At 40.0% G+C, this 26,725-nt stretch overlaps 1 protein-coding gene across 2 annotated transcripts in view; it reads right to left on the bottom strand.

Annotated features, from left to right (window-relative positions):
- The window catches only part of LOC139814270 (uncharacterized), a 30,807-nt gene that overhangs the window by 2,894 nt on the left and 1,188 nt on the right, over positions 1-26,725 (bottom strand). Inside the window, exons 1-4 of one of the 2 annotated variants that reach the window (XM_071780409.1) lie at positions 5,125-5,397; positions 3,509-3,635; positions 3,198-3,440; positions 2,873-3,044 (exon numbers count right to left, since the gene is read on the bottom strand). In XM_071780409.1, coding sequence (XP_071636510.1) covers positions 2,873-3,044; positions 3,198-3,440; positions 3,509-3,635; positions 5,125-5,382 — 800 coding nt within the window. In that variant the 5' untranslated portion in view covers positions 5,383-5,397. Of the gene's footprint in view, positions 1-2,872; positions 3,045-3,197; positions 3,441-3,508; positions 3,636-5,124; positions 5,398-26,725 lie in introns of those variants that run through there. The other variant, XM_071780410.1, reaches the window with a different exon arrangement.

Here is a 26,725-nt window from a genome sequence, read left to right as displayed (position 1 = left end):
GCCGGCGAGACCGTGAGGACATCGTCGTTGTCGTCACAATATGTAATAAGTTTTTCAGATTGCAGGACAAAGGATTAAATTGTTTTACTCAACGAGAAAATAATAATCTCGATAAAAAACTTGAGTGGTTGTTCCGCAAACATAATCTAGCAAAAATCAACAATATTAAACCGATTCATTATGTCACTAAAATAGAAACTGATTTCGCTCGCGCTGATCCAACAATTGATCACAATAACTGTTTGAATATTTTTGAGGTTTACATTGATCCTTCTGTTTGTTCTAACACTTTCAAATCCTCTTTCACTCATATCAAAGACAAATGGTTCATTAATTTAACTTCCACAACAATTCCTGAGAATGTTCAATGCCTCTTACAGTTTGGCGAGAACTTCTCCTTACCCATTAACAATATAAAAAAGACTGTTATCGAATTCATAAAATGCTCAGAAGGGAACACGAGAAGCTTACAAATAGATAGGATTCTGAGCATCAAAAACCGTTCTATTCCTGTTATCAACAAGCTTCTTTCTTTTTCTCCAAAATTTCCTCTCCATTCCGAACTGTCTAACCTTGTTAAAGCCACAAAATTATTTATGATTAACAATCCTGATATCATTTTTACTCGTGCCGATAAAGGCAACAGCACGGTAGCACTGGACAGAGAACATTACAGTCAAAGTATCACAGATTTGTTATCGGACACAACCACATATTTTGTAATCAATAAAGATCCTACTCAAATACTCACAAGAAAAATTAGGGAGACTATCGTGAGATGGAAAAATCAGAAATATATCTCTGACCAGAAATATAAACAATTATTGTGTACCGATGGGGTTCTCCCGAGAGCTTATGGATTACCAAAAATTCATAAAATAGGTAATTCCTTCAGAATCATAGTTTCCTCTATTGACAGTCCTACATACTCATTAGCATTTTTTCTACATAAGATCATTTCCAAAAGTATTCCGAAACCTGATAGTTACATTGATAACAGTTTTGAACTTGCCAAGAAACTAAAAGGAACTCAATTGAATAACGATTACATATTGATTTCTTTAGACGTAATCTCCCTCTTCACAAACATCCCGACAGATTTAGTTTTGGAAAGCATTTCAAATAGATGGTCACATATCTCAAAAAACTGCAAGATACCTAAGGATGATTTTATTAAAGTAGTCGAACTAATATTAAATTCTACATATTTTTGTTTCAACAAGATTATTTACAAACAAAAATTTGGTTTCCCCATGGGCTCTCCGTTTTCTCCCATCGCAGCGGATATAGTAATGCAGGATCTGGAAGACAGTGTGTTGCGACAACTCACCTTCACTTTATCTTTTTATTTTAGATATGTTCATGACAAAGCCATGGCTGTACCTTTTTATGCTCTTGACACTATTTTGAAACTTTTTAATTCTTATCACCCCAGACTTCAAGTTCACAATTGAAATCGGTGGCAATAGGTTGAATTTTTTAGACTTGACAATTATAAAAAATGAAAACATTCTAGAATTTGACTGGTTTCACAAACCAACTTTTTCAGGTCGTTACCTTAACTTCTTGTCGCAGCACCCTGTCTCTCAAAAAAGAGGCACGATTATGGGCATGGTGGATAGGGCCTTTTTACTCTCTCATCCAAAATTCCACGTTAAGAACATTAAGTTCATAATAGACGTTCTCCTAAAGAATGACTATCCATTGACATTTATTTTTGATACCATTAACACTCGAATAAAATCATTACTTCACAAATGGACTCGTAAACAAAATGAACCTCCACCCACAATTGAAGAGGAACGTCGTAATTGGTTCACTGTCCCATATATCCCGGGTATTTCTGAAGATTTTAAAAGGGTCGTCAAGGACCTAAATGTCAACTTGTCCTTCTACAGTCTAAATAAACTTCAGAAATTTATCAAAGTACAAAAAGACGTTCTTCCAATTCAATCTAATAAGAATGTGGTTTACAAAATATCTTGTAATAACTGTGACGCGTCGTATGTAGGCCAGACGAAGAGACAATTGAGAACGAGAGTCTCAGAACACCGTAACCACATTCACAGAAACACTACTACTGAATCGGTTATTACAGAACACAGATTGAATTTTGATCATGACTTTGACTGGGAGAACGTCGAAATTTTGAACAGTGAAAGATATCTCTCCAGAAGACTTATTTCTGAAATGTCTCACATTAAGTTACAAAGAAATGGGATTAATTCACAAAATGATACTGAATTTTTACACCACGCATATATAGATGTCTTAAATAAATTATAATCTACACCCATGAACTTTTTACCATTTGTATAAAACTTGTTGACGCGGCCAGATATTCCTGCCCTGCTATTGGTTACATTTAATCGAATATTTATCTCATCGACTTTACACACTATGTATTATCCGCATTGTTGTTTTGACTTGTGACACGCTTCTCCTCTGAATAATTGTCATTTCATCGCTGTTTGGCGTGTCGATGAGACCGTTAAGTCTCCTCGCGAATTATTCTGTTTTTGCACTGTTTTATGTTCTCACGTTGTTCGGCCTTTTGGTGAGTTGCTGAAGTTTTTGTTTTATTACACGACTCTAACAAAGACATATTTCAGATATCGATCATTTGGTCGATGTTTCCGACAATTCTAATTGGTAAACTTACCAATAGGCATTTGGAACGTGTGACACATTATTGTTATTGCTGAGGATGGCTCGAATGGAGCCGAAACGTTCGGACTACTGTATTTAGAAGAATAGGTAAATGACATCACGTACTAAAATCTGCGGTCCACCCTGATAGCCCTTTCTTCTCCTAATATTAATATTAATTGTCTCCAATATTTCAGTGAATGCTTTTGTGAAGTATACTAACTCTTTTTCCAAATAAGTGTCCCGTAAGAAAGACATCAAGTCGTAATGCTTCCATTTCTTACGAGATGGCTTACTTCCTGATCTACTTCGCAACTTCTCAAGGGAAATGATTTTCATGTAACGATTCCTCAAGTTTTTCCATTTTCTCTTCACTTCATCGACAGAACATTTGCCTGTAATAATAAAATACATTTTGTACTGTTAAATTATAAATTCTATTGAGTTTTCTTCTACGACTCTCTCTCTCCCTCTCTTCACACACACACACACACACACACACACACACACACACACACACACACACACACACACACACAAACACGTACCATTTGTCGCATCAGCCACTTGCTCCCAAAGCTGTTGTACAGTTTGCCTGTCACGTTTTGCTATATTTACTTTTTGGTTCCACAACAGCTCTCGTGCCGACACTTCTGCAATTATTAGTTCCTCAAGGTTTCGCCCCAGGCTCGGTGTCAGGCTCGGCGGCTTTTTGCTTGTCGGAAAATGCGACTTTGTAACAAAAAACTCTGCTCTGTCAATCGCACTTTGACACACAATGTCTCCATTCTCTATAAGATATTAAAATTGTTACATTCGCTTAAATAATATTATATCATTTCTTTTATATTTTACTTACCACATTGGGGGTACAAATAGAAAGTGTTCTTGTCACAAACAATCGCTGAATAATTCGCCCAGCATTCATGGAACGGTATTTCTTCCTCCTCAAGAATTGTCTCGCATATTCCGCATGTGTGTACTTTCTGCAATAAAAAAATATCAATATCATCTGGTTTGTCATTCGAAAGTTTGGTTCCAAGTCATAAATGTTTATAAGAATTGAAATACCTAGATGATTTGTTTGCACATGTTACGGTACGTTTTTATTTTCCAAAACGTCCAAAAAAAAAAAACACAACCTCCAATCTTGACGATTATAAACAATCATATATATATACATATATTACTTTTATATGATTGCTATCTTAACATTTTTTTATTAAAATTATTATTAAAGACGTAAGATTTATGCATTTAAAAATGCCTGATTATGCTTGAAATTTTATTGAAATTATGTAAAATTATGCTGTCTAAAATAAGCTAAATTTTAGTGGGTATGATCTTGTTTCTTAGTATGTACTTTAAGGGCTCAGACACAATGAAAAAAATAAGGAATAAGATAAAGGAATAAGGAATAAGGGAATGTCGCATCTCACTTCAGTACACGTACATTAAATTAGGAAAAACAAAATTAGAAATGTCGACATTATCGACATCAAGGAAGTTTGGCTTAGTACATGTTCTGTGAAGTTCGGCCGTCACTCCAGCATCCCCTTAATAATAAATTTTTACATTTAAACTTTGCGTCGCAATATCTCAGCTCGTAGCAAAAAATATTATAAAAATAAGTGATACCCCCCCTCCCCGAAGTCGACCCCAAGCTATCGATCAAGCCTACTTAGAATTTGATCCGTTCGCTCGTTATTGAGATCTCAAAATCTCGGGTACTCGCAACTCGTGCGTTTGCGTAAATGAGTCACGGTGCATCTCGCTCCGCGCGTAGTTGGCGCGAGACACTGCCATGTCTCTTGATATAAACTAGTTTTAGCCGTCGCTCGCTATTCGTTAAAAAGTTATTAACAAAAAAAGTTTGGAAAATATAGCATATAGGTGCATATATAGGTTAGTTGTCGCGCTTTAAACACTTAAATACTTTTAAAGCGCGTCAACTAACCTATGTAGGTTAGTGATCAACGATTTACTGCTTTAAATGTTGTGTTTTGGTAAAGCAGCGACTTTTTCGCAAAATAAAGTATTCTCTGCTTTAACAAAAAGACTTCAATTTATCAACAATTTACTGCTTTAAATGTTGTGTTTTGGTAAAGCAGCGACTTTTTCGCAAAATAAAGTATTCTCTGCTTTAACAAAAAGACTTCAATTTATCAACAATTTACTGCTTTAAATGTTGTGTTTTAGTAAAGCAGCGACTTTCTCGCGAAATAAAGTATTCTCTGCTTTAAAGAAAAACGTAATATTAGTCGTTTATGCCTCTCAGTACTTAAAATAACTGCTATATTTCTGAAACTTTTTTTGTTTATAACTTTTTAATAAAAAACGAGCGACAGCTAAAACCTTCTGAAGGTCACTCAGGAGGGTGACATTGACAACATATGTCAAGGTCAAGATCATCGGAGGTGCTTCCCCTAAACTGCATAATTACCAAAAATCGTAATTGACAATAAAATATAATACCAAAATGTACATATCGCGGAACATGCCGGGCCAGTAATAGCAGGGCGAGATTCTCGCGACCGTTTTGGCAATTTCCAGCTGACCGGCGCCGCGGCGCGGCGGTGGGCGCGTCGTGATACCGCTCGAGAATTGTGGCGCGTCGGTTCTTCGGGACGCACTCCTTCCACTGTTCGTCCGCCGGAGTGTCTTTAAAGTCCAGGCTGTGGAGCACGTGTTTCCACAGCCGGCCGTGGTCGATTTGGAAGTCGGGTACTGCATGCGGTGAGGTCTTGGCCGCGCACTACATACGCGTGTACCATGGGCACTTTGGTGTGGTAACGCCGAGGCTTTCCGGTTGCCTCGACAGTGCGTCGGCTACCTTGTTGAGTGTCCCTTTCCGGTACTTGACGTCGAAATCGAACTGTTGCAATTTGAACGTTCACCTCCCTAGCCGGCCGGACGGAGACTCTAGTTTTTGCAACCATTTTAACGACTGGTGATCCGTGATCACCGTGAATCGGTACCCCTCGAGATACCCGCGCATTTGCCTGATGCCCCATACCATCGCTAGACACTCTAATTCGGTGGCGCTATAGTTACGCTCGGCGCCATTCAATGTGCGGCTGACGTACGCGATCACACGCTCATCTTCCGGGAAATACTGTGTCAGCACGGCCCCGAGGCCGGTGGTGCTGGCGTCGGTCTGCAGATAAAATTGTCGCGTAAAGTCGGGGCATGCGAGCACCGGTGCGGTCGTCAGGACACTTTTGAGCGTCTCGAACGCTTGTTGTTCGGTTTCCCCCAGTTTCAGCGCGGTGAGCGGTGTGGCGAGGGTCGCGAAGTCCTTAACAAATCGGCGGTACCAGGACGCAATTCCCAGGAATTGCCGGACCTGACGGACATTCTGCGGGGCGGGCCAGTTTGCGACGGCACTAACTTTTTCGGGGTCGGTTCGGATTCCGTCGCGGTCGACAATGTGGCCGAGATATTTAATTCGATTGGCGCAAATCCGACATTTATCTGGGTTGATACGTAGGTTGGCTTTGCGTAGCCGGCGGAACACCTCGCGCATGATTCTTAGGTGCTCCTCGAATGTCTCGTTGATGATAACTATATCATCCAAGTACACGAATACATACGGTTCTAACTCGGGGCATAAGACGGTGTCGAGCAAGCGTTGAAATGTAGCCGGCGCTGAATGCAATGCAAACGGCATCACTTTGAATTGCATTAACCCTTTTCCGGGAACGGTGAACGCGGCCACGGGTCGGCTTTCCGGCGCGAGTGGCACCTGCCAATACCCGTTTTTTAAGTCGAGGGTAGTCAGGTATCGGGCCCCCCCGGAGTTTATCTAGCGTCGCGGTGATCTGGGGTAGCGGGTAGGCGTCCTTCTCGGTCACGTCGTTGACTAGGCAAAAATCGATGCAGAATCGCGGTTTGCCGTCCTTTTTCCGCACGATGACACGATGACGACCGGTGAGCTTTAGGCGCTGTGCGAGGGTTCGATAACCCCGTCGCGGAGCATTTTGTCGACTTCTGCATCGATAATCGCCTACACATAGCCGGGTTACGCTGCCGGTATCGTTGTTTGATCGGGCGATCGGGCGGTCTTAACGCGGATAACGTGCTTGGCGCGGTCGGTGGGGCCCTGCACGGTTTCGAATTGTGCAAGTTCGTCGGCTAAAAAACGGCGGAGGAGTTCTTCCTCCGTCGGCGCGTCTCCCTCGGGTAGGTGCTTTATGGTGGCGGTCCGCGTTTCTGCGCTCGTTATCAGTATGTAGTGGGGCTAGAATCTGTGTCAAGCTAGCCCTTTTCCCATGCAAAAAAATATATATAGAGTGTTCAAATCGAAAAAACGTTTATAGGGTAGACCGGGGCACGTTGTCACACATGTGGTTCAATATTTTTTGTATTTTTTGCATTCAATATTTAAGAGTACTTTGATATGCCAAAATTTCGAGTGAACCCTTAGCTTCAATTGGACAGTATCGAATTTTGTGTGATTGTTACTCTACAGTTGTTACATAACAATAAATAACGACAGGTCGCTTGTGCCCCGTGACCGGGCACGTTGTCACATCAAATGTAATTGCATGCAAAATTTTATCCAAACTGTATTCAACGTAAATATCAATATATTATAGTGCGTTGCAATGTAAAAAAGTAAAATCCTTCACAGAAACATTTATTTTATTTCAAAAAAGTACAAAAAGCACGAAGTTTTTGTCTTAATCTAAATACAAGAATTCCACTCGAATGCGCAACTTATTGATACACATTTTTTTTTTATAATCATGTCGGTGATTAAACATAAAATATTTTTACTCGTTATCGTCATGCGAAGATTTGCAATAGATTCCCATCAAATTCGTAACAACGTGCCCCGAGGGCATTTTTTTACTTCAAACAGCCTCATGGCCGACACGTTTGAGATATTCATAAGGTTAGGTATTGCACGCGGTAGGTAAAAGTACATACTTTAAGATAATATAAAGGTCTATTCTGAAAAAACATAAGCTTCATGTCCAGTACGTTGAATATTAGACAATAAAATTTTACTTACGGTCGCAAAAAACTTTCAAGTTGATTTTACGTCAACACGGCTGGAGCAATCTCAACACTGTAAACACACCAAAGATGGGCATACACTAACACGTTTTGGGAATGACGGGTACTGCTCTCTGGTTATTAGTTTTTTAAATAAAGCCGATGCGACAACGTGCCCCGTGTGACAACGTGCCCCGGTCTACCTTACCAGAATTTGTTGCTATTTTGTTGTTTTAAGATAGCGTAAAAACATTTTGGAAATGTAACGTTGTTTAAGATGTAGTCAATATTGTGCTGTCTGTTAAGTATTTGGATATACGTATTTTCTAAAAAACGTTATATTTCAAAAATGTTTTCACGCTATCTTGGAGCAACAAAAAAGCAACAAATTCTGGTGTATTTGTTTTTTGGATTTGGGCACTCTATGTGTTTTGTAGTATGGGGGGGGGGGGGCTAGCTTGACGACAAGCTGGCCCCCCCCATTTCGATCGCCGTTTCCTACTAAACGGTTTAAGCAACAAAATCCGGACTAGAGCAACATATTAACACATAAATAGTACTAAATTTTTTTGCGATGGTGGGGGGGCTAACTTGATAGAGGTAGTTTAATTACAGTTAATTGATATACATTCAAATATGAATCTAGTGAATTCTGGTCAACACTTCTGTACCTTTATTTTTTTAGTTAAGTTACTAGGTATTGCTTGTGTTGTATCTCAAGAGATACTTTTAGTTTATTTTATGTTCTTCATTAATTAAGTTTTATAACAATTATAACTCAAATTAGAAAACTGTTCCATGCATATTTCATACATAAATTTAATTTTTTTAATTTAATAAACTGCCTCTATAATAGATGGATTATTTTATCTGTATTTTGATTTCTTATTTCCCTCGACCGTCTACTCACTAAACTCCATTTCTACTGCTAGACAGTGGTGTGATCTTATCGTGGCAGTAGTTACCGACATTTTTTTATTTTAAAAAATTATTGGATTGGTTTTACAGAATTGCAAGTTCTTGTACTTGAATTAAAATACGCACAAAAATCTACGGCGTTACACACAATTTCATATCGGGAACAAAAAAAATTAAAAATTTTACTAATTTGGGCACATATACAGCTATCATTTGACGACAATACCAAAAATACTGCTTTATATATATATATATATATATCTATATCTATAAAGGAAGATGTCCTGACTGACTGACTGACTGACTGACTGACTGACTCATCAACGCCCAGGCCAAACCCCTGAACCTAGAGACTTGAAATTTGGAGGGTGTATTCCTCTCATGACATAAGCATCCACTAAGAAAGGATTTTTAGAAGTTCCACCCCTAAGGGGGTGAAAAGGGGTAAAATGTGTTTTTTTCACGATTGTTCTGACTGACTGACTGACTGACTGACTCATCAACGCCCAGCCCAAACCACTGAACCGAATTTTTACCAAAAGTATATGAAATAGGGGTAGAATTTTCCGGGGAGTGCCACTATGTGTATAGTTTTTTGTTACCGATTTTCTGAAAACCGATTTTTTTAATTTTTCCTATTTTTCGAAAAATAATTGATCAAATCTCAACAAATTATCGATCAAACAGGAGTAGAATTTTCCGAGGAGTACTATGAAGTGTATAATTTTTCGTTACCGATCTTTTGGAAGCCGGTATCGAAATTTTTTCAAATAATTTTTACCAAAAGTATATGAAATAGGGGTAGAATTTTCCGGGGAGTGCCACTATGTGTATAGTTTTTTGTTACCGATTTTCTGGAAACCGGTTTTTCTAATTTTTCTAATTTTTCGGGAAATAATTCACCGAATTTCAAAGAATTGTAGATCAAACAGGGGTAGAATTTTCCGGGAAGTGCTATGAAGTGTATAATTTTTCGTTACCGATCTTTTGGAAACCGGTGTCGAAATTTTTTCAATCTTTCGGGAATTAATTGACCGAATCTGAAAGAATTGTATATAAAGTAAGGGTAGAATTTTACGGCGAGCGCCATAATGTGTACAGTTTTTGTTACCGATTTTTTTGGAAACCGGTTTTTTTAATTCTTTCAATTTTTCGGGAAATAATTGATTAAATGTCAAAGAATTATACATGAAGTAGGGGTAGAATTTCCCGGGGAGTGCTATAAAGTGTACTATTTTTTATTACCGATTTTTTTAAAAACCGGTTCCGAATGACCGAATCTCAAAGAATTGTACATAAAGTAGGGGTTGAATTTCCTGGGGAGTGCTATCAAGTATATAATTTTTTGTTATCGATCTTTTTGGAAAGCGGTATCAGAAGTTTGACGAATTTTCAGGAAATAATTAATTGAATTTTAAAGAATTGTATTTAGAGAGAGAGAGAGAGAGGGTGGGAGGGAGAGAGAGAGAGAGAGAGGGGGAGGGGGGGGGAAGGGAGAGAGAGAGACAGAGGGAGAACAGAGGGAGAGAGAAAAGAGAGAGCCCTTACTAGAGAGCCCTCTCTCTCTCTATCTCCCTTTCTCTCTCTCTCTCGTCTATTTCCCTCTCTCTTTTTCTCTCTCTTCTCTCTCTCTTTCTCTTTCTCTTCTTATCTCTTTCTGTCTTATCTTCTCTCTCTCTCTTCTCTCTCTCTCTCTCTCCTCTCTCTCTCTCTCTCTCTCTCTCTCTCTCTCTCTCTCTCTCTCTCTCTCTCTCTCTCTCTATATTCTCTCTCTCTCTCTCTCTCTCTCGCTCTCTCTCTCGCTCTCTCTCTCTCTCCTCTCTCTCTCTCTCTCTCCTCTCCTCTCTCTCTATCTCCTCTCATCTCTCGCTCTGTCTCGCTCTCTCTCTCTCTCTCTCTCTCTCTCTCTCTCTCTTTCTCTTCTCCTCTCTCTCTCGCTCCTATTTGCGTGTCTGATTACATATGTCCTCCGGGGCGAAGCCCGGGTAACCAGCTAGTATATATATATATATGGGCAGATCCATTACTTTTCGACCAAAAGTTGCGGGGGTGGGTCACCGATTTTGATGCCGATTTTTTCCTCGAAAGTACACTAGAAAAGGAGATGATCCTGAAAATTTGAGCCCGATTCGATCAAATCCGGCCGCTGGAGAATTTTTTGAATTTTGAAAAAAGTCGATTTTTTAGTCATTTTCAAAAATTTATATCTCAGCTTCTATATAACTTAGAGACTCGTTTGAGGCCGCATTCTTTTCTGTAAACCTTCTACTTTTAAGGAAAAAATTGGTCATTGGTTTACACTCAAGTCCGGCTTCACGGCGAGCTGCTAACTAAACCACTGTTTTAGAGAAATTTTGCTTATTTTTGAAATGCTGTCATATCTACAGTTTTTGAAGTAGAGGGTTGATCAGCAGCTGATATTTTTTGTTCAGGTATACTCTGAAGAAATCTACCCACTTTTTACTTGATTGCTTCTATTTCGTTAAGTTATGGCCATCTAAAGCCGATCGATTTTCGAAAAATCGCCATTTTCAGATAGCCAGAACTTTTTTCTTTCAACTCGAAATCCTTTGAAATTTTCAGGGAATATACTTCATTATATCCTTAAACAACCCTGAAAATTTCATTTTTGGAATAGAAGTGGTTTCCGAGTTATGAAATTTTTAAAATGTCAACTTTTCGATTTAATATGACATTTTTTGTGGTTTTATCATCAATTTTGTAAATTTAATGTAAATAAAATTGATATTTTTCGGAAAATATATTCGAAAATAAGGAGCAAAACGGATTGTTTGAGAAAATTGAGGGAAAAAATTAATATTTTTTATTTTAATTTATTTGTTTAAAATTTTTAAAAAGTAAATATTTGTTTATTTCTTTTAATAATATGTTGAATACAAATTTCCAAAGTATTTGAGAACTATCATGTCATGTTTAGCAAATTATACTTTACTCATAATTTACCGCCAGTCTATTGAAAAATCTAATATAATTTAATTTAATTTATTTTTTTTTTTTTTCAATAGACTGGCGGTAAATTATGAGCAAAGTATAATTTGCTAAACATGACATGATAATTCTCAAATACTTTGGAAATTTGTATTCAACATATTATTAAAAAAAATAAATAAATATTTACTTTTTAAAAATTTTAAACAAATAAATTAAAATAAAAAATATTAATTTTTTCCCTCAATTTTCTCAAACAATCCGTTTTGCTCTTTATTTTCGAATATATTTTCCGAAAAATATCAATTATTTACATTAAATTTACAAAATTGATGATAAAACCACAAAAAATGTCATATTAAATCGAAAAGTTGACATTTTAAAAACTTCATAACTCGGAAACCACTTCTATTCCAAAATTGAAATTTTCAGGGTTGTTTAAGGATATAATGAAGTATATTCCCTGAAAATTTCAAAGAATTTCGAGTTGAAAGAAAAAAGTTCTGTCTATCTGAAAATGGCGATTTTTCGAAAATTGATCGGCTTTAGATGGCCATAACTTAACGAAATAGAAGCAATCAAGTAAAAAGTGGGTAGATTTCTTCAGAGTATACCTGAACAAAAAATATCAGCTGCTGATCAACCCTCTACTTCGAAAACTGTAGATATGACAGCATTTCAAAAATAGGCAAAATTTCTCTAAAACAGTGGTTTAGTTAGCAGCTCGCCGTGAAGCCGGACTTGAGTGTAAACCAATGACCAATTTTTTCCTTAAAAGTAGAGGGTTTACAGAAAAGAATGCGGTCTCAAACGAGTCTCTAAGTTATATAGAAGCTGAGATATAAATTTTTGAAAATGACTAAAAAATCGACTTTTTTCAAAATTCAAAAAATTCTCCAGCGGCCGGATTTGATCGAATCGGGCTCAAATTTTCAGGATCATCTCCTTTTCTAGTGTACTTTCGAGGAAAAAATCGGCATCAAAATCGGTGACCCACCCCCGCAACTTTTGGTCGAAAAGTAATGGATCTGCCCATATATATATATATTGCTTCCTCATAGAGAAAGCTGTTTTCGTTTAAAAAAAAAAAAATTTTTGTTTTTCTGAACGTGTTCAGAATGTTCTAAAACGTCGAAAAATTGCAATTTTAAAAAATGTCTGTATGTATGTATGTGTGTGTGTATGTGTGTGTGGATGTGTGTGTGTATGTGCCAAATTTACCGCAATTTCTATAAGTCCAAAACTAATCAACCAAATCTTAACGAATTATATATGAAATAGAGGTAGAAAAAACTGAAGAATATAATAGAATTAATAAAAATTGCTAATAATCAAGGGGTTCTTTTTTAATAAAATTTTGAATTTTTTCATAAATGTTTGTTTATGCTTTAATTTCCGCAAATTTAGAGATATCGATCTATTTCTAATTTTATTATATTTTTCAGTCTTTTTTACCCCTATTTCATATATAATTCTTTAAAATTTGGTTGATTAGACTCAAGTTTATACGCGATCAAAGGTCCCTAATTTTTAGAAAAATGTCTGTAATAGCTTTAACTTCTGTAAATTTTAAGATATTGGTTTATTTTTAATTTTGTTATATTTTTCAGTTTTTTCTATTTCTATTTTATATAATTCTTTAAGGCCGGTATTCATAGTCGGGTCTTATATTCAAGATCGTCTTAAGTATAGTCTTAAGGCGTCATCAGCCTATCAGAGGGCTGTATTAGCATCTTAAGACGTTTCTTCCTCTATGAGGAAGCCAAGTGCAATTTTATAATTTGCATCATTTTGTTTATAGTTGCACCATTTTTTTAATACTTTCGTTCAGTCCGTTTTTTACGGCTAAAAAAGGTTCACCAAAAAAAAGGTTGCGGCGAAAGATTAAGACTGATCGATTTTGAAAGGGCATCGCTGACATCTGCCAAAGAATCTTCAGTCACAAAAGAACAATTTGCGATCGGACGAACACTAGTATGTTTCCATCCTACCTTCCGATAAGGATCGCTACTTCTCGAAAGGCGAAGAAAGCAGATATGTCTAAAATGAGGACGACACGAGCCGCTTTTTTCCAACCCATTTCAGAGAAGTAGCAGTCGATTGTTTGTCTACCTCCTTTATTTCTTCGTTGTGCTGCATCTTTGTTAGCTCTAACTCTAACACATGGGGATTGTATCCGCTGTTGTTTCCCACACTTAACATGGTTTACAACGCGACTAATCTATTGTTACGGTTTTCATTATTAAGTCGTAACATCTCCATGGACCTGTCAAATTATATCTTATGCTATCACTTGTAGCAAATATAAAACAGCTTACGCACTTTTTATTAAAAAATAATATAAGTAGAGGTAGACGAATAGGGTAAACTCGGGTAAGATGGCCATAGTTTTTTAAAATGCAATAAACATACATTTATTTTTGTTATATTTTAACAGTGTTTGGTATATTCCTTCACTGAAGCTTAAAGTACGTAAAACTATCAAAATTAAAAAGAAAACACTTAACATAAATTTTATATTATCAAAGTATTACAACGTATGCATTGGCCATCTTATCTGACTTTTATTTAAGTTACTAATAGGTAATCCAAACTTGTCACCGAGACATAGAATTTTTTTTACTGAATCCGGAATTACTTTAGTGCTAATATTGACAAACCATTTGTTGTTATCTATTTTAGAAAACGGATTCTGTGTTTTTGTAGTTTCTTTTTCAAATTTCTTGATGAGTTTATCTTTGACCGAATTCTTGTGTCGGAGAATTTTATCGTTATTGAGCCTAATAAAATTGATCACTAACTGTTCCGGTAACAATAGGAACAGTCTTCTCTTCGTGTCCTCTATTTTCAAGCGCAAAAAATTCCCATATTGAATAAGATTTTTAATTTCTAAGTTTAACATTGCTTTTTGGTATCGCTTCTTGTAGTTATCTAACAAGTTATTCGTAGAACCTCTGTAAAAACGTACATTAGTCCGTAGGTTCTTTATGTGCGGTGGTAACATGTCCTGTCTTCGGCACCGAAGTAGAAAGATTAGTTGTTGTTTAATAGTGTGAGATTTGGTCACGATGTTGATCCAATCTTTCAACAATAAGGGGTAACACAACTCTAGCGTCCCCTTAATTTTGACAATTTTTTATGGAAATATAGTGAATGGAATACAAAATCTGTTTAAAGGCCTTTATTGTACATACTTTAAAGTGTGTTCACAATTTTTTTCAATTTTTTTTTTACAAAATGACGGCGCCAGAGCTCAGCAAAGGAAGCTAGAAGTTTTCTGCGGCCGAAAACATTTCTTCTCCAATTTTTGACCTAGAACAAAAAACCAAAAATTTTTTAGTTTTATATAAGATTAGCTCGAGAAAGACGTACGGAAATTAAAAAATATCATTTTTTGTAAAAATGGTGCACGTTTGAACAAAACGTTTCATTGTTTAAAAATAAAACGTTTTGTTCAAACGTGCACCATTTTTACAAAAAATGATATTTTTTAATTTTCGTACGTCTTTCCCGAGCTAATCTTATATAAAACTAAAAAATTTTTGGTTTTTTGTTCTAGGTCAAAAATTGGAGAAGAAATGTTTCCGGCCGCAGAAAACTTCCAGCTTCCTTTGCTGAGCTCTAGCGCAGCCATTTTGTAAAAAAAAAAATTGAAAAAAATTGTGAACACACTTTAAAGTATGTGCAATAAAGGCCTTTAAACAGATTTTGTATTCCATTTACTATATTCCCATAAAAAATTGTCAAAATTAGGGGAGCGTTAAAGTGGTGTTACCCCTTAATGCTGTCACTTCCATAGCGTTGACCCGTGGTATAAAAGAAGCTTCTAATCGGAGACACCATTGTTCCAGTCGAAGGTGAATAATAAAAATAAACAGCTTTCGTAGTTCGCCAGTGATAAATAAATATATTTCAGTTTCTCGACTTAACTGGCAAAGTTTCGTACATCAAATTTTGCACGACGTTTCGGCCCTTGGTTTGGGCCCTTATCAAGTGACTATAATAACGTAACGCAATTTCAGGGGGAAAGTAACAAATTACAAAAATACAAGATTTAAATAAATTAATCATACCTAAATCATTTATAAGACTCGTCATAAAACATCACAAGACATCCGTAATATAAAGTTGTTCCAGAAAAATCATAAAGCTAAAAATAGTGCATGTTAGTAGTGATAAGATAAAATGTAAAATGCAAAAATAAAAGTTAAAACTCGTTACATAACTTTTGTGTCCAATAATAAAATGTACAGTAGTCAGTTGTATAATGATAAAAGTAAATTGATAAAATGATAAAAATAAAAATAATAAATAAAAAATAATAAATAATAAATTAATAAACTTCTTACATGTCTTATGTGTCGAGTGATAAGATATATAAAAGTCAACTATAGCCGAACGTGACATGTTCGCAAGGAAGCGATCGACCGACTGACTTGGTCCGGCTTTGGTAGCCCGATGGGATCTCCGTTGTCTCCGTGTTTGGCCGACATCTTAATGGACGATCTAGAGACGCACTGTCTTGCTTCGCCTTTTAATTATTATTCCAAAATTTTTCTTATTGTTCTTTTCTGAGATATTAGCACATATCCTATTACTCCTTTAAAATTCCTCGGTTTTTGACATATTTTCCTATCAATTAATTCTTCGCCTATTTCATCCACCGGATCTCCCTTCGTATTTATAAAATGTATTATGTTATCATTTCTCATCCATATGTGATCTTGAGAATCTATAATGTTGCCGAAAGTAACTTCCATTTCTCTTATTCTTGGTTTCGGTAATTTTCTCGGCGGTGTTCGTTCTTTTAAATTAAATTTCTTATTTATTTTTTTGCTTAATTTTTTGCTTGGAAATTTTTTATTTACTGGTCTTTTATTAGGAGTAGTGTCCTTTGTTTATATATATATATATATATATATATATATAAAATTTCCAAGCAAAAAATTAAGCAAGAAAATAAATAAGAAATTTAATTTAAAAGAACGAACACCGCCGAGAAAATTACCGAAACCAAGAATAAGAGAAATGGAAGTTACTTTCGGCAACATTATAGATTCTCAAGATCACATATGGATGAGAAATGATAACATAATACATTTTATAAATACAAAGGGAGATCCGGTGGATATATATTGCGACGCTATTTCTCTATGTGATGTTCCCTGAGGCGCGAGGCGGGACTGAATCGCGTAGCAAGTATATGATCGGGTGGCAGAGCGGATCTCGAAAGCGATACGAACAATGTTGGGCGCCAGGTGTGGAGACGGCCACACCACCGTTTACTCTAACTCGCGAAAAAGATCTGACATAAACTCTAAAATAGCGCGTAGGCAAGGACACTCTCAAACACGCCTACGTGGCTCTCTCAAATTCACACGTCATGACACATCCGCTCTGACCGATCGCAACGACTGCTCAGGAATTTTGTTAGAGGGTCGTGGTCCTTACATAGGCTGAATCCAGAGGGGTTTAACCTTGGCGAGGCGAGACCAACACAAAAGAAAGCACTCAAGTAACATGTAAATCAAAATATAATATAAGAAAGTTTGATAATAGCGGTACAACTGTAAGCGCAGAGAAAAATTAACGGAGCTACCGGGACTTGAACTCGGGATCCTTCGCTCACAAGCCTAGCACTTAGGCTGCTACCCCACGACTGCTCCACTACTACGCTAATTTCTCCGATCCCTCATCAATACCGGCCCTACGGCCCCAAATCTCCTACACAACTTATAGGACGCGAACAATTCCCCGACCACGCAAGGTCGTTCGAAGGGCCCGCGCGTTATAAACAAACTCGGACGCAGAACTAAGATTCGCGGAAAAACGTACGAGTAACTTGTACTCGCAATAAGGGACCCTCTATGCTATGAAGTACGCGAGGCGCCATAATATACGCCGAGGAAAGAATACACGCACGAAATAGTCTACGCTAAGAAATACGCGAAAAGTAATAGTATACGCTGACAATTTACTACGCTGAAGATCTACGCTAGGAAATACGCGAAAAGTAATCATATATGTCGACGAAATAAGACACGTAATCACGAAAGAGTATACGCGATGAAATACGCAGAACGTAATGAAGCGTAACGGGAGCGCGAAACTAATCTTAACTCATACCCGAGACTCTCCGATGAAATACAAAAATAAGTGTGACGTTATGTGTTCCGTCAGTTCTAGCGTAGGGCCAACTATGCCCCAATCCTGAGATCCATCATTAGGACCACATCCACCACGTCACACCGAATCGTAATTGAATGACTCTACTCTCTGTCTGCGCGACCAATTACGGAGAATAACTCTACTTCAACGCACGCGAACGGAGAGTTCTCGGGAACGACCGCTACACGCGGGAATTCTCGCCGAAGGAACAATATCCACAAAATAAGGACTTCTCGTAGAACGCACGGCCCACGCAAAATAAAGGGTTCTCTCGGAGGGGACGATACCCCGTCGGGATTTCTCGCAAAAGTTCTCGCTAAATAAACGATACGCGCACAATAATTTCTCGCGTAAGAAACGATACGTGCCCAATAATCTCTCGCAAAATAAACAATACACGCACGATAAGTTCTCGCAAAATAAACGATACGCACAATCTAACTCAGGGTTTCCCGCAACTGAAACGATACAAGCAAAATAAAGTTCTCGTAGAATAAACGATACGCGCAATATACCTCAAGGCTTCTCGCAACGTAAACGATATACGCAAAATAAAGTTCTCGCCAATTAAACGATACGCGCAATATAACTCAAGGTTTCTCGCAACTTAAACGATACACGCAAAATAAGAGGTCTCGCATAACACTCCTCGAAACGTAAATAACGCGAAGCCTCGCCGTACGGTCCACGCCGCGAGCACGTGATACTCACGCCTACTTCAGCCCGGGGCGTGCGGTACTCTCCGCCGGAGTAAATCTTACTCTCAATTTCCGAATGTTAATCGCGGTCTATTTCGGGCACCTTCTTCGAGAAGGCTGACTCTAATTCCGATATTCCGACGCCTCACACTTCCCGTACCGGGCGCGGTAATTTATATATCCCGGAGGCCGACACGCCCCTGGACGGCCGGGCGCGGGGAAAACCCGCACGACGAAGTTTTCACTACGCGAAAACTAACTCTACCGGGAACGCCGATATCTTACACACTAATCGATAGGCACGATAATCATAAACGGTAATCTCCGAATACTCGGAACGATAATCTAACGCGACGGACTGTTGAGTCGACTGGCGAGGTTTTACACGCGACACGCATCACCCTCGTGGCGGGCGGCCGGCGCCGCACCGTTCTTACTATCCGATCCCAGGTCGGTCGAGTCGTGAAGAAACGGACGCCCCTTCGATATTCTTTCGGGGAGTCAGCGGGCGGGATATGTCCTACTCGTAGAAACGAAACGTAACGAAACGAAAAGCGATAATCCTCTCAATGGATTCACGGCAATGGCGCGTAGGCAAGGAAACTCTTAAGCAAGCCTACGCGTCTCTCAAAATCTTACGCGACACGATACTGACACTCCGCCCGCCGTTCCCCGATACCTGATGTCTGGGATGGGTGGCTGGTTACATCTCGTCCTTCCTTCCTTCCTTCAATCTATCTCTTAGGGCCGCCGCCCTCGCTTAACTCTCCTCAGACGTCCGTTTACGCTCGCGGTCTCCTCAACAGTCTCTCGATCATTCCCGCGGCTTCGACTCTCGGCCCTCCAGATCAGGGCGCTTCACCGCACCGGCGGATGGCGCCACGCCGTCCAAACGGGCCCTCCGGCCGCCTCTTCCCGAAAACTCCAAAACTCAACAGCACGCGCGCAACACAAAGATGGGAACGGGGAAGACTGTGACGTGCACACGGTGCAACGTCACAATATATATATATACACATATATATATATATATATATATATATATATATATACAGGGTGTCCAAAAAATCGCCTACTCCACTTCGGGAGGTGATTCGGGACCCAAAAACAAGCAAAAAAGTTCATACAAACATAGGTCCGGAAATGAGCCGTTTCCGAGTTATAGCCACTTTTATGTTCAAAAATCGTAAATTTTTATTTTCAATTTTTTTTAATTACAATTACCAAATTCTCTCAAGTTTCTGTCTACATTTCGAAAAGACGCTATTCCCGGTACATCTCGATTTGGAAAAGACTGGATGTATAATCTTCTTGCCTCGGCAGCATTACTTTGAGCAAGACCATACATAAGATGCATATCAGCTAATTCATTAAGGGCCAGTTCCACAAACGTCGATTAACTCTTAACCTTAGGTTAACTTACTCTTCGTCTCTTTCTAAGGGGGACGTTAGAAAGAAACAAAGGATAAGTTAACCTGAGGTTAAGAGTTAACCGACGTTTGTGGAACTGGCTCTAAAACTTAAACGATCCATTGATGAATACGGAAAGATTAGATACAACCTAAAAGTAAGGTGTTGTTAAATAATAATTTGAAACTTATTGAAAAGCCGTGATTTACTTACTGATTTTGAATAGGCGTGAAAACAACTGATTTCAAGTAGCCGTGAAAACAACTGATTTCGAATAGCCGTGAAAACAACTGATTTCAAGTAGCCGTGAAAACAACTAATTTCTTTTAAAAATAATGTAATTGTTACAAATATTGAAAAATTGAAAAAAAATAAAAAAAATTTAAATTAAAAAAATTAAAAATATTTAAAAATAAAAATTTTTAATTTAAGAAATAATTAAGAAAGATGGATGCCAAGCGGATTCTAAATTACGATTTTTGAACATAAAAGTGGCTATAACTCGGAAACGGCTCATTTCCGGACCTATGTTTGTATAAACTTTTTTGCTTGTTTTTGGGTCCCGAATCACCTCCCAAAGTGGAGTAGGCGATTTTTCGGACACCCTGTATATATATATATATATATATATATAATGACACCTCAGCGCCCTAGGGCAAACGTGTAGGAACAATATTGTGTAAATAGAACTAAGATTCAACGCCTAGAAAAAAAGATTTTCTTTAATGAAGGTTTATATGCAGAGGCACATGCAAATTCTCTTTCTCTGGCATGCGTAAATATTACTTTTATTTCACAATCGTTGCAAATATATTAATATACGTATGAGTGTCTAAATATGTGCTAAAAATTTATTTCACGTAGAAAATAATACATGCTTGGAATATAGGGCGGTCGATAGTGTACGCGTGTGTTATAAGACATGTAGAGAGATATGTTATACTACATAAATGGCACATTAAGGCTAAATTCGGGGAGCGCGCTATTTGCTTATTCTATCCTTGTTTTACACCTGATGACTTGATGAGCGATAAAGATAGAACGATGCAATAGCGCTAATAGCGCGCTCCCCGAACGCAGCCTCAGTAAAAGTAAGAATAAGTAATATTAGGAACGCGGAATCGCAACCTACGCTGTTCGATTTTTTTGTTTTTAAATATTTGAATTAATTAGGCAATAAGAGCCGAGCGTGGTTACAATCGCTATATTACATGTCAAAATACATGTCAAAATTCTTTTTTTTTATTCTTGTTCTTTACTAATTTTTTAACTATTTTATATACATAGATAATGTATTGTTTTCTACGTGAAATAAATACCTAATTGGCACATATTTAGACACGTTTATTATTTCGGAACGGCAAGGAATTCGACGTTTAAGGCGAGTGAATCTGACTCTCGAAGCTCTGGTAAAAGTTTAAGTTTATTGCGTCTATCTGTACATCAAGGTTCGGGCTTTAATTTTTAGCTTGTCTTATGCCGGCGCACAAAAGCGCCGGACTTCTTAAAAAAATCTAAAGCAAGAGCTTCTTTGCCGCTTGCTTAGATGGAATTGATTTAGTGTTGTTGTTAACGTCTGTTAGTTTTCCCGGAGTTGTGGGGGCCCGATCAAGAGGTAACTCCGGGATCACAGGGAAGGGCAGGGCCGACTCGCTGGTCTTCGGTTCGCTGGTCTTTGCATCGCTGGTCTTCGCTTCGCTGCTCCTTTTTGATTTCTTCTTCTTATCCGTTTGAGTGCCCACGGTCTTCCAGGCACCCGGTAGTAAGGGCCTCAGTGCCCGAGGGTCGCCCGGCGCTAGGCTCAGCCCTGGTGGGCGTGTGAGTCTCCTATGCGACTTGGAGAGGCTGATTCTTGTTAAATGCCACAGCGGCTCTGGTGGAGGCGCCGGTCTTGCTGCCTCTGGTCGTCTTGGTGGGGAGGGCCTCCTGGCTTACCTTCTCTGTCGAGGTCTTCTTCGGGGTCCTCTGCTGGAGCCTCGAGCAGAGCGGCCCTTGACTACCACCACAAATCGAACGATTGTTTGGCGGGTGAGAGGCCCCAGTCAAACTCCCCGCCTGGCAGTGTCCTCGAATCGGATCACGCGGGAGTATTAACGGCGATCGGCCGCGAGGCTTCACGCCACTCTGACACGCTTGGCTCTAGAACACCGTGACCGCCGGGGCACGAAGCCCTCGGGGCACGCGCTCCGCCTAACCGAGTAAGTAAGGAAACGATGAAAGTAGTGGTATTTCACCGGCGATGTTGCCATCTCCCACTTGTGCTACACCTCTCATGTCTTCTTACAGTGCCAGACTAGAGTCAAGCTCAACAGGGTCTTCTTTCCCCGCTAATTTTTCCAAGCCCGTTTCCTTGGCTGGACTCTCCCTGGCTCGACAGCAGGCGCTGGTCGTTAGCACCTCGTTCCGAAGAACGGTAAGCGTATTCCGCTCGCTCCAGGTTGGAGCGGAATGTGGTATTCGTCTCAATCGCAGTCTCTCCACCTTAGTTTATGTAACGCCCGGAGGAGTGTCGATGCGAGAGAAGAATAATTTCCTTATGGGCAGGCTCGCTTTTATGAACGTTTCCGTCTGAATTTTAAGTGCGAGTAATGACAGCCGCCTCGCGGCGACAGGTGTTATACTTGCGGCGCGCGAGTGAGGTGGTTCCGCGCGCGCCCGGTCTGGCGCCGTTCGGAGTACGGATCCGAACATTTATATTTTAATGTATTTGCAACGATTGTGAAATAAAAGTAATATTCATACAAAAATATTATTTTTATTCTTCCACACGCTATCGCATAGTACCGAGTCCGATAACACTAGCTGCGGCCGCGGCCAAGTTCAGTGCGCCGAGCGAGCGAGCGAGAGAAAGAATATCATTCCCTCTTTCTCGCTCTAACTCATTGTCAGCTGATGCGATCGAGGCCGCTACTCCAGCTAGCCCTACATTAACGTATCCGTCGTATCTTAATATTTAATATTTTTTATAGGAATATTTTTGTACGTATATGAGCATTTTCGCTGAAATTTTCATGTTTTGACTTTGAACTACTACAATAATTTTGACAATTTTTTCTGAGAAATGTTCTGAAAAGGAGAAGACATGTATTTGTTTGTTTAGGCCTACGACCAATAAATCCGATAGTGTACTTAATTTTTAAAACTTGCATTTTTGTGTAACTGTACTTTTTAAAATAATGAAAAAGTCGTTTTTTTCGTAGTTTGTCAATTTTTTAAATTAAAAACAAAATTTATAAAAATGATACACGAATACATATACACGGAAATTAATATTGAGCTGCCTAAGATCTAAGCTTAGACCAAAAATGGCTTGTATTCTTATTCGATTGTATAAAAATTATATTGAAAATAACGAAATTTTTTCGACTTGGAGTATGGCAAGATTTTTTTTCGAGAAGTTCTACTTAATTTAAGTTTTTGTAATAATCTGAATTTGGGGCTCTATACTCGGACTAAAATAGTCTAAAATGCATTTATTAGTAGCAGATGTTCTATACCTTAATATTATGTACATGTCAGAAGTACGTACGAGAATGCCCGACGTGCCTGGCGTACAAGGTCGCGCAGGAAAAACCGGCCGGCCAATTGCACCCGACCACGATCGACCACCCCTGGCAACAGGTCACCATCGACCTTGTCGGCCCGCTCCCGCGATCCGCCACCGGCCACATCTGGCTCCTAAATATGCAAGACCGATTCACGAAATGGGTCGAGCTCCGACCGCTGCGAAGGGCCACTGCGCCGGCCATTGTAAAATACATTACCGAGACCATTATCCTTAGTCACGGGTGCTCGGACGAAATCCTGACTGATAATGGCACCCAGCTAAAGTCCAAACAACTCGCGAAGCTCCTAGACGACTGCGGCATACGCCACCGATTCACCCCGGTCTATGGACCACATTGCAACCCCGTACAATACGGCGACGCACGACGCGACCGGTTACACGCCCGCGTACCTGAACCACGACCGCGAATTACGGCGCCCCGAAAAAAACGCGCCGCGCGACACCTCGGCCCCACCGTCGACCCTCCACCGTCGCTTGACCGAGGCATACGAACTCGTGAAAATACAGTTGGCTCGCGCGTTCCAGCACCAGGAGAAACATTACAACCTCCGCCGCCGAGAGTGGAGACCGCGGGTCGGGAAATGGGTCTGGAAGCGGGACCGCCCGATATCCAACAAGAAAACGTTTTTTAACGCAAAACTCGTCCCAAAATTCATCGGCCTGCTAAAAATCCGCCGCATTGTTTCACCCGTCATTGTAGATCTCCGCAGCCGCTCGGGGAAATGGTACCGACACATACACGTGCAGAATCTCAAGCGCGCCTTTGTCGATACAACATCCGGCGTACCTGGTCCGGACCTTGGGGGGGAGGAGGAACGCGCCCGCACCGGCCGTCACCGCCGTTCAAACCTACGCGATCGAAAAGCGCGCGTCAAAACGAAACCGCTGGCGAACGAAGCATTGAGGAGAGCCGATCGTCAGAACGATCGAAGCCATGGAAGACGACACGTCGACAACGGCTCCCGATATCTTAACGGAGATCGCCAAGATCCTCAACAAAGACGCCGAGGAATACGACCCAACCAACCCCGGGATCGACCAAGGGTGGGCCACCCTTTACCGGGGCGAGCCCGATGCGGGGCTAACCCCGCCGCCAACCAGACCGGCCCCGCCGAAAACCATACCGCGATCTTCCGTCGGGCGAGGATAGGGCGCGGCGAGCCCACATTTTTTAAACATTCCAAACGCACCGTGTGCGCGGGCAGAACGCTGCACCGGTGCCTTCCTCGCGCGGCGTCGACAAGCGCCGAAGGAAGCCGACCTGCACCGAAGGCAAGCGCGCGTAAGCGTATTCCCGCACGGTTCGCCTGACGATCGGCCTCCTTCCCACCGGACCCGCCGCGCCGCGCTGGGAGATATATGAATAAGCCGGCGTTCTCGGCGAGAATTGACTTCGTCTCCATTGAGCCTTCAGCTATCTCCGACAAAGCCTACCGACTCCTAGGGCGACACACCAACGAGGTTCAGCGCTCTGCGCCTCGACCGAAAGCTCTCGGGTGTCTCCGACTTCCATCCTAAAAACCCCGACGGTCACGGACACGCGGGGTCGAGCACGCTCGGCCTCGTAACGAGTGCTCTCGCTACCGCAGCCCTGGGTTTTATTTGCAATCCTGCCGCGTCGAAGACGCGTTGTACCGTATTATGCCCGATCTACAATAGCTGTAGTAAGCTGCGTAGTAAGCCTCAAGCCGTAAGAAATTGACCAATTACAGGCGAATGTGAGGAGAATAATCGACTGTGATTGGTCAATTTCTTACATCTTGAGGCTTACTACAGCTATTGTAGATCGGGCATTATACTTCGTAATACTGCGCCGGGCACCCTTGCCCCGCCTGCCGTTGTAGATATCGTGTCCGTCACCGTCTTACCATTCGTGATACTGCGCCGGGCACCCATGCCCCGCCTGCCGTTGTAGATATCGTGTCCGTCACCGTCTTACCATTCGTGATACTGCGCCGGGCACCCATGCCCCGCCTGCCGTTGTAAAATACCGCGTTCCGTTTTTTCGTTACGTTGCACCGAGTGCACATGCACTACCGTCTGCTGTAAAATACCGCGTTTCGTCTCGCGTTGTAACACCGCGTTCCGTTCTTCCGTTGTACCGCGCCGAGTGCACATGCACTGCCCTTTCGCTGTAAATATCGCGTCCCGTCTCGCATTGTAAGACCGCGTTCCGTTATTCTGCTATACCGCGCCGAAGTGCACATGCACTACCTCCCGCTGTAAATACCGCGTTCCGTCATTTTCTGTATGTATTATACCGAGTAGCGCGTTCCGTCACTTTCTGTACATCTCAAATTGAATAAACTATTTTGTGTGCTTTACAAACTGATTATTGTCTCTGGGCCATTTATCAAACTTCTGATTCGGCGAGCTAGTCCGCGTTCGATTAACAAAGATAGGCTGTTACATACTAAAAAACACAGAGTGCTCAAATCCAAAAAAACAATACATCAAAATTTGTTGCTTTAAGATAGCGTAAACAAATTTTCGAAATATAAAGTTCTGTAAACAATGCCACTAATAAATACTGCATCTTCGACCGTTATCTATGACTTTGATGGTTAAAAACTAAGTAAAAGAATTTGTTGTGCTCGTCTCTTTTTGGTCTTAAAATATTCTAGGGACCGTACCCTATCATAATATGCAACGTATGATTTTGTTGCTCGCCTTTAACTGCAAATAAACATTATTTATCTCCGCGTCGACCGTTATCTACGACTTCGATGGCTAAAAACTAATTAAAAGAATTTGTTGTGCTCGGCTCTTTTTGGTTTTAAAATATTCTATGGACCGTGCCCTATCAGAATATGCAACGTATGATTTTGTTGCTCGATCCCTAACCGCAAATAAACAAATTATTTATCTCCGCGTCGACCGTTCTCTACGACTTCAATGACTAAAAAACTAAGTAAAAGTTTTTTTACTTTATAGTTTTTAGCCATCTACGACTTCAATGACTAAAAACTAAGTAAAAGTTTCTTTTACTTTATAGTTTTTAGCCATCGTAGTCGTAGATAACGATCGACGAGAAGATAAATAATTTGTTTATTTGCAGTTAGGGGCAAGCAACAAAATCGTAAATTGCATATTCTGATAGCACGGTCCATCGAATATTTTAAGACCAAAAAGAACCGAGCAACACATTTTTTTACTTAGTTTTTAGACATTGAAGTCGTAGATAACGGTCGACGCGGAGATAAATAATTTGTTTATTTGCAGTTAAGAGCGAGCAACAAAATCATACGTTGCATATTCTGGTAGAGGGCACGGTTTATAGTATATTTAAATAATAAAGAGACCCGGGCAACAAATCCTTTTAATTAGTTTTTAACCATCGAAGTCGTAGATAACGGTCGAAGAT

Source organism: Temnothorax longispinosus, chromosome 6 (genome assembly GCF_030848805.1).
Source record: "Temnothorax longispinosus isolate EJ_2023e chromosome 6, Tlon_JGU_v1, whole genome shotgun sequence".
Classification (NCBI taxonomy): domain Eukaryota; kingdom Metazoa; phylum Arthropoda; class Insecta; order Hymenoptera; family Formicidae; genus Temnothorax; species Temnothorax longispinosus.
This window is presented reverse-complemented; position numbering and strand designations above follow the sequence as displayed.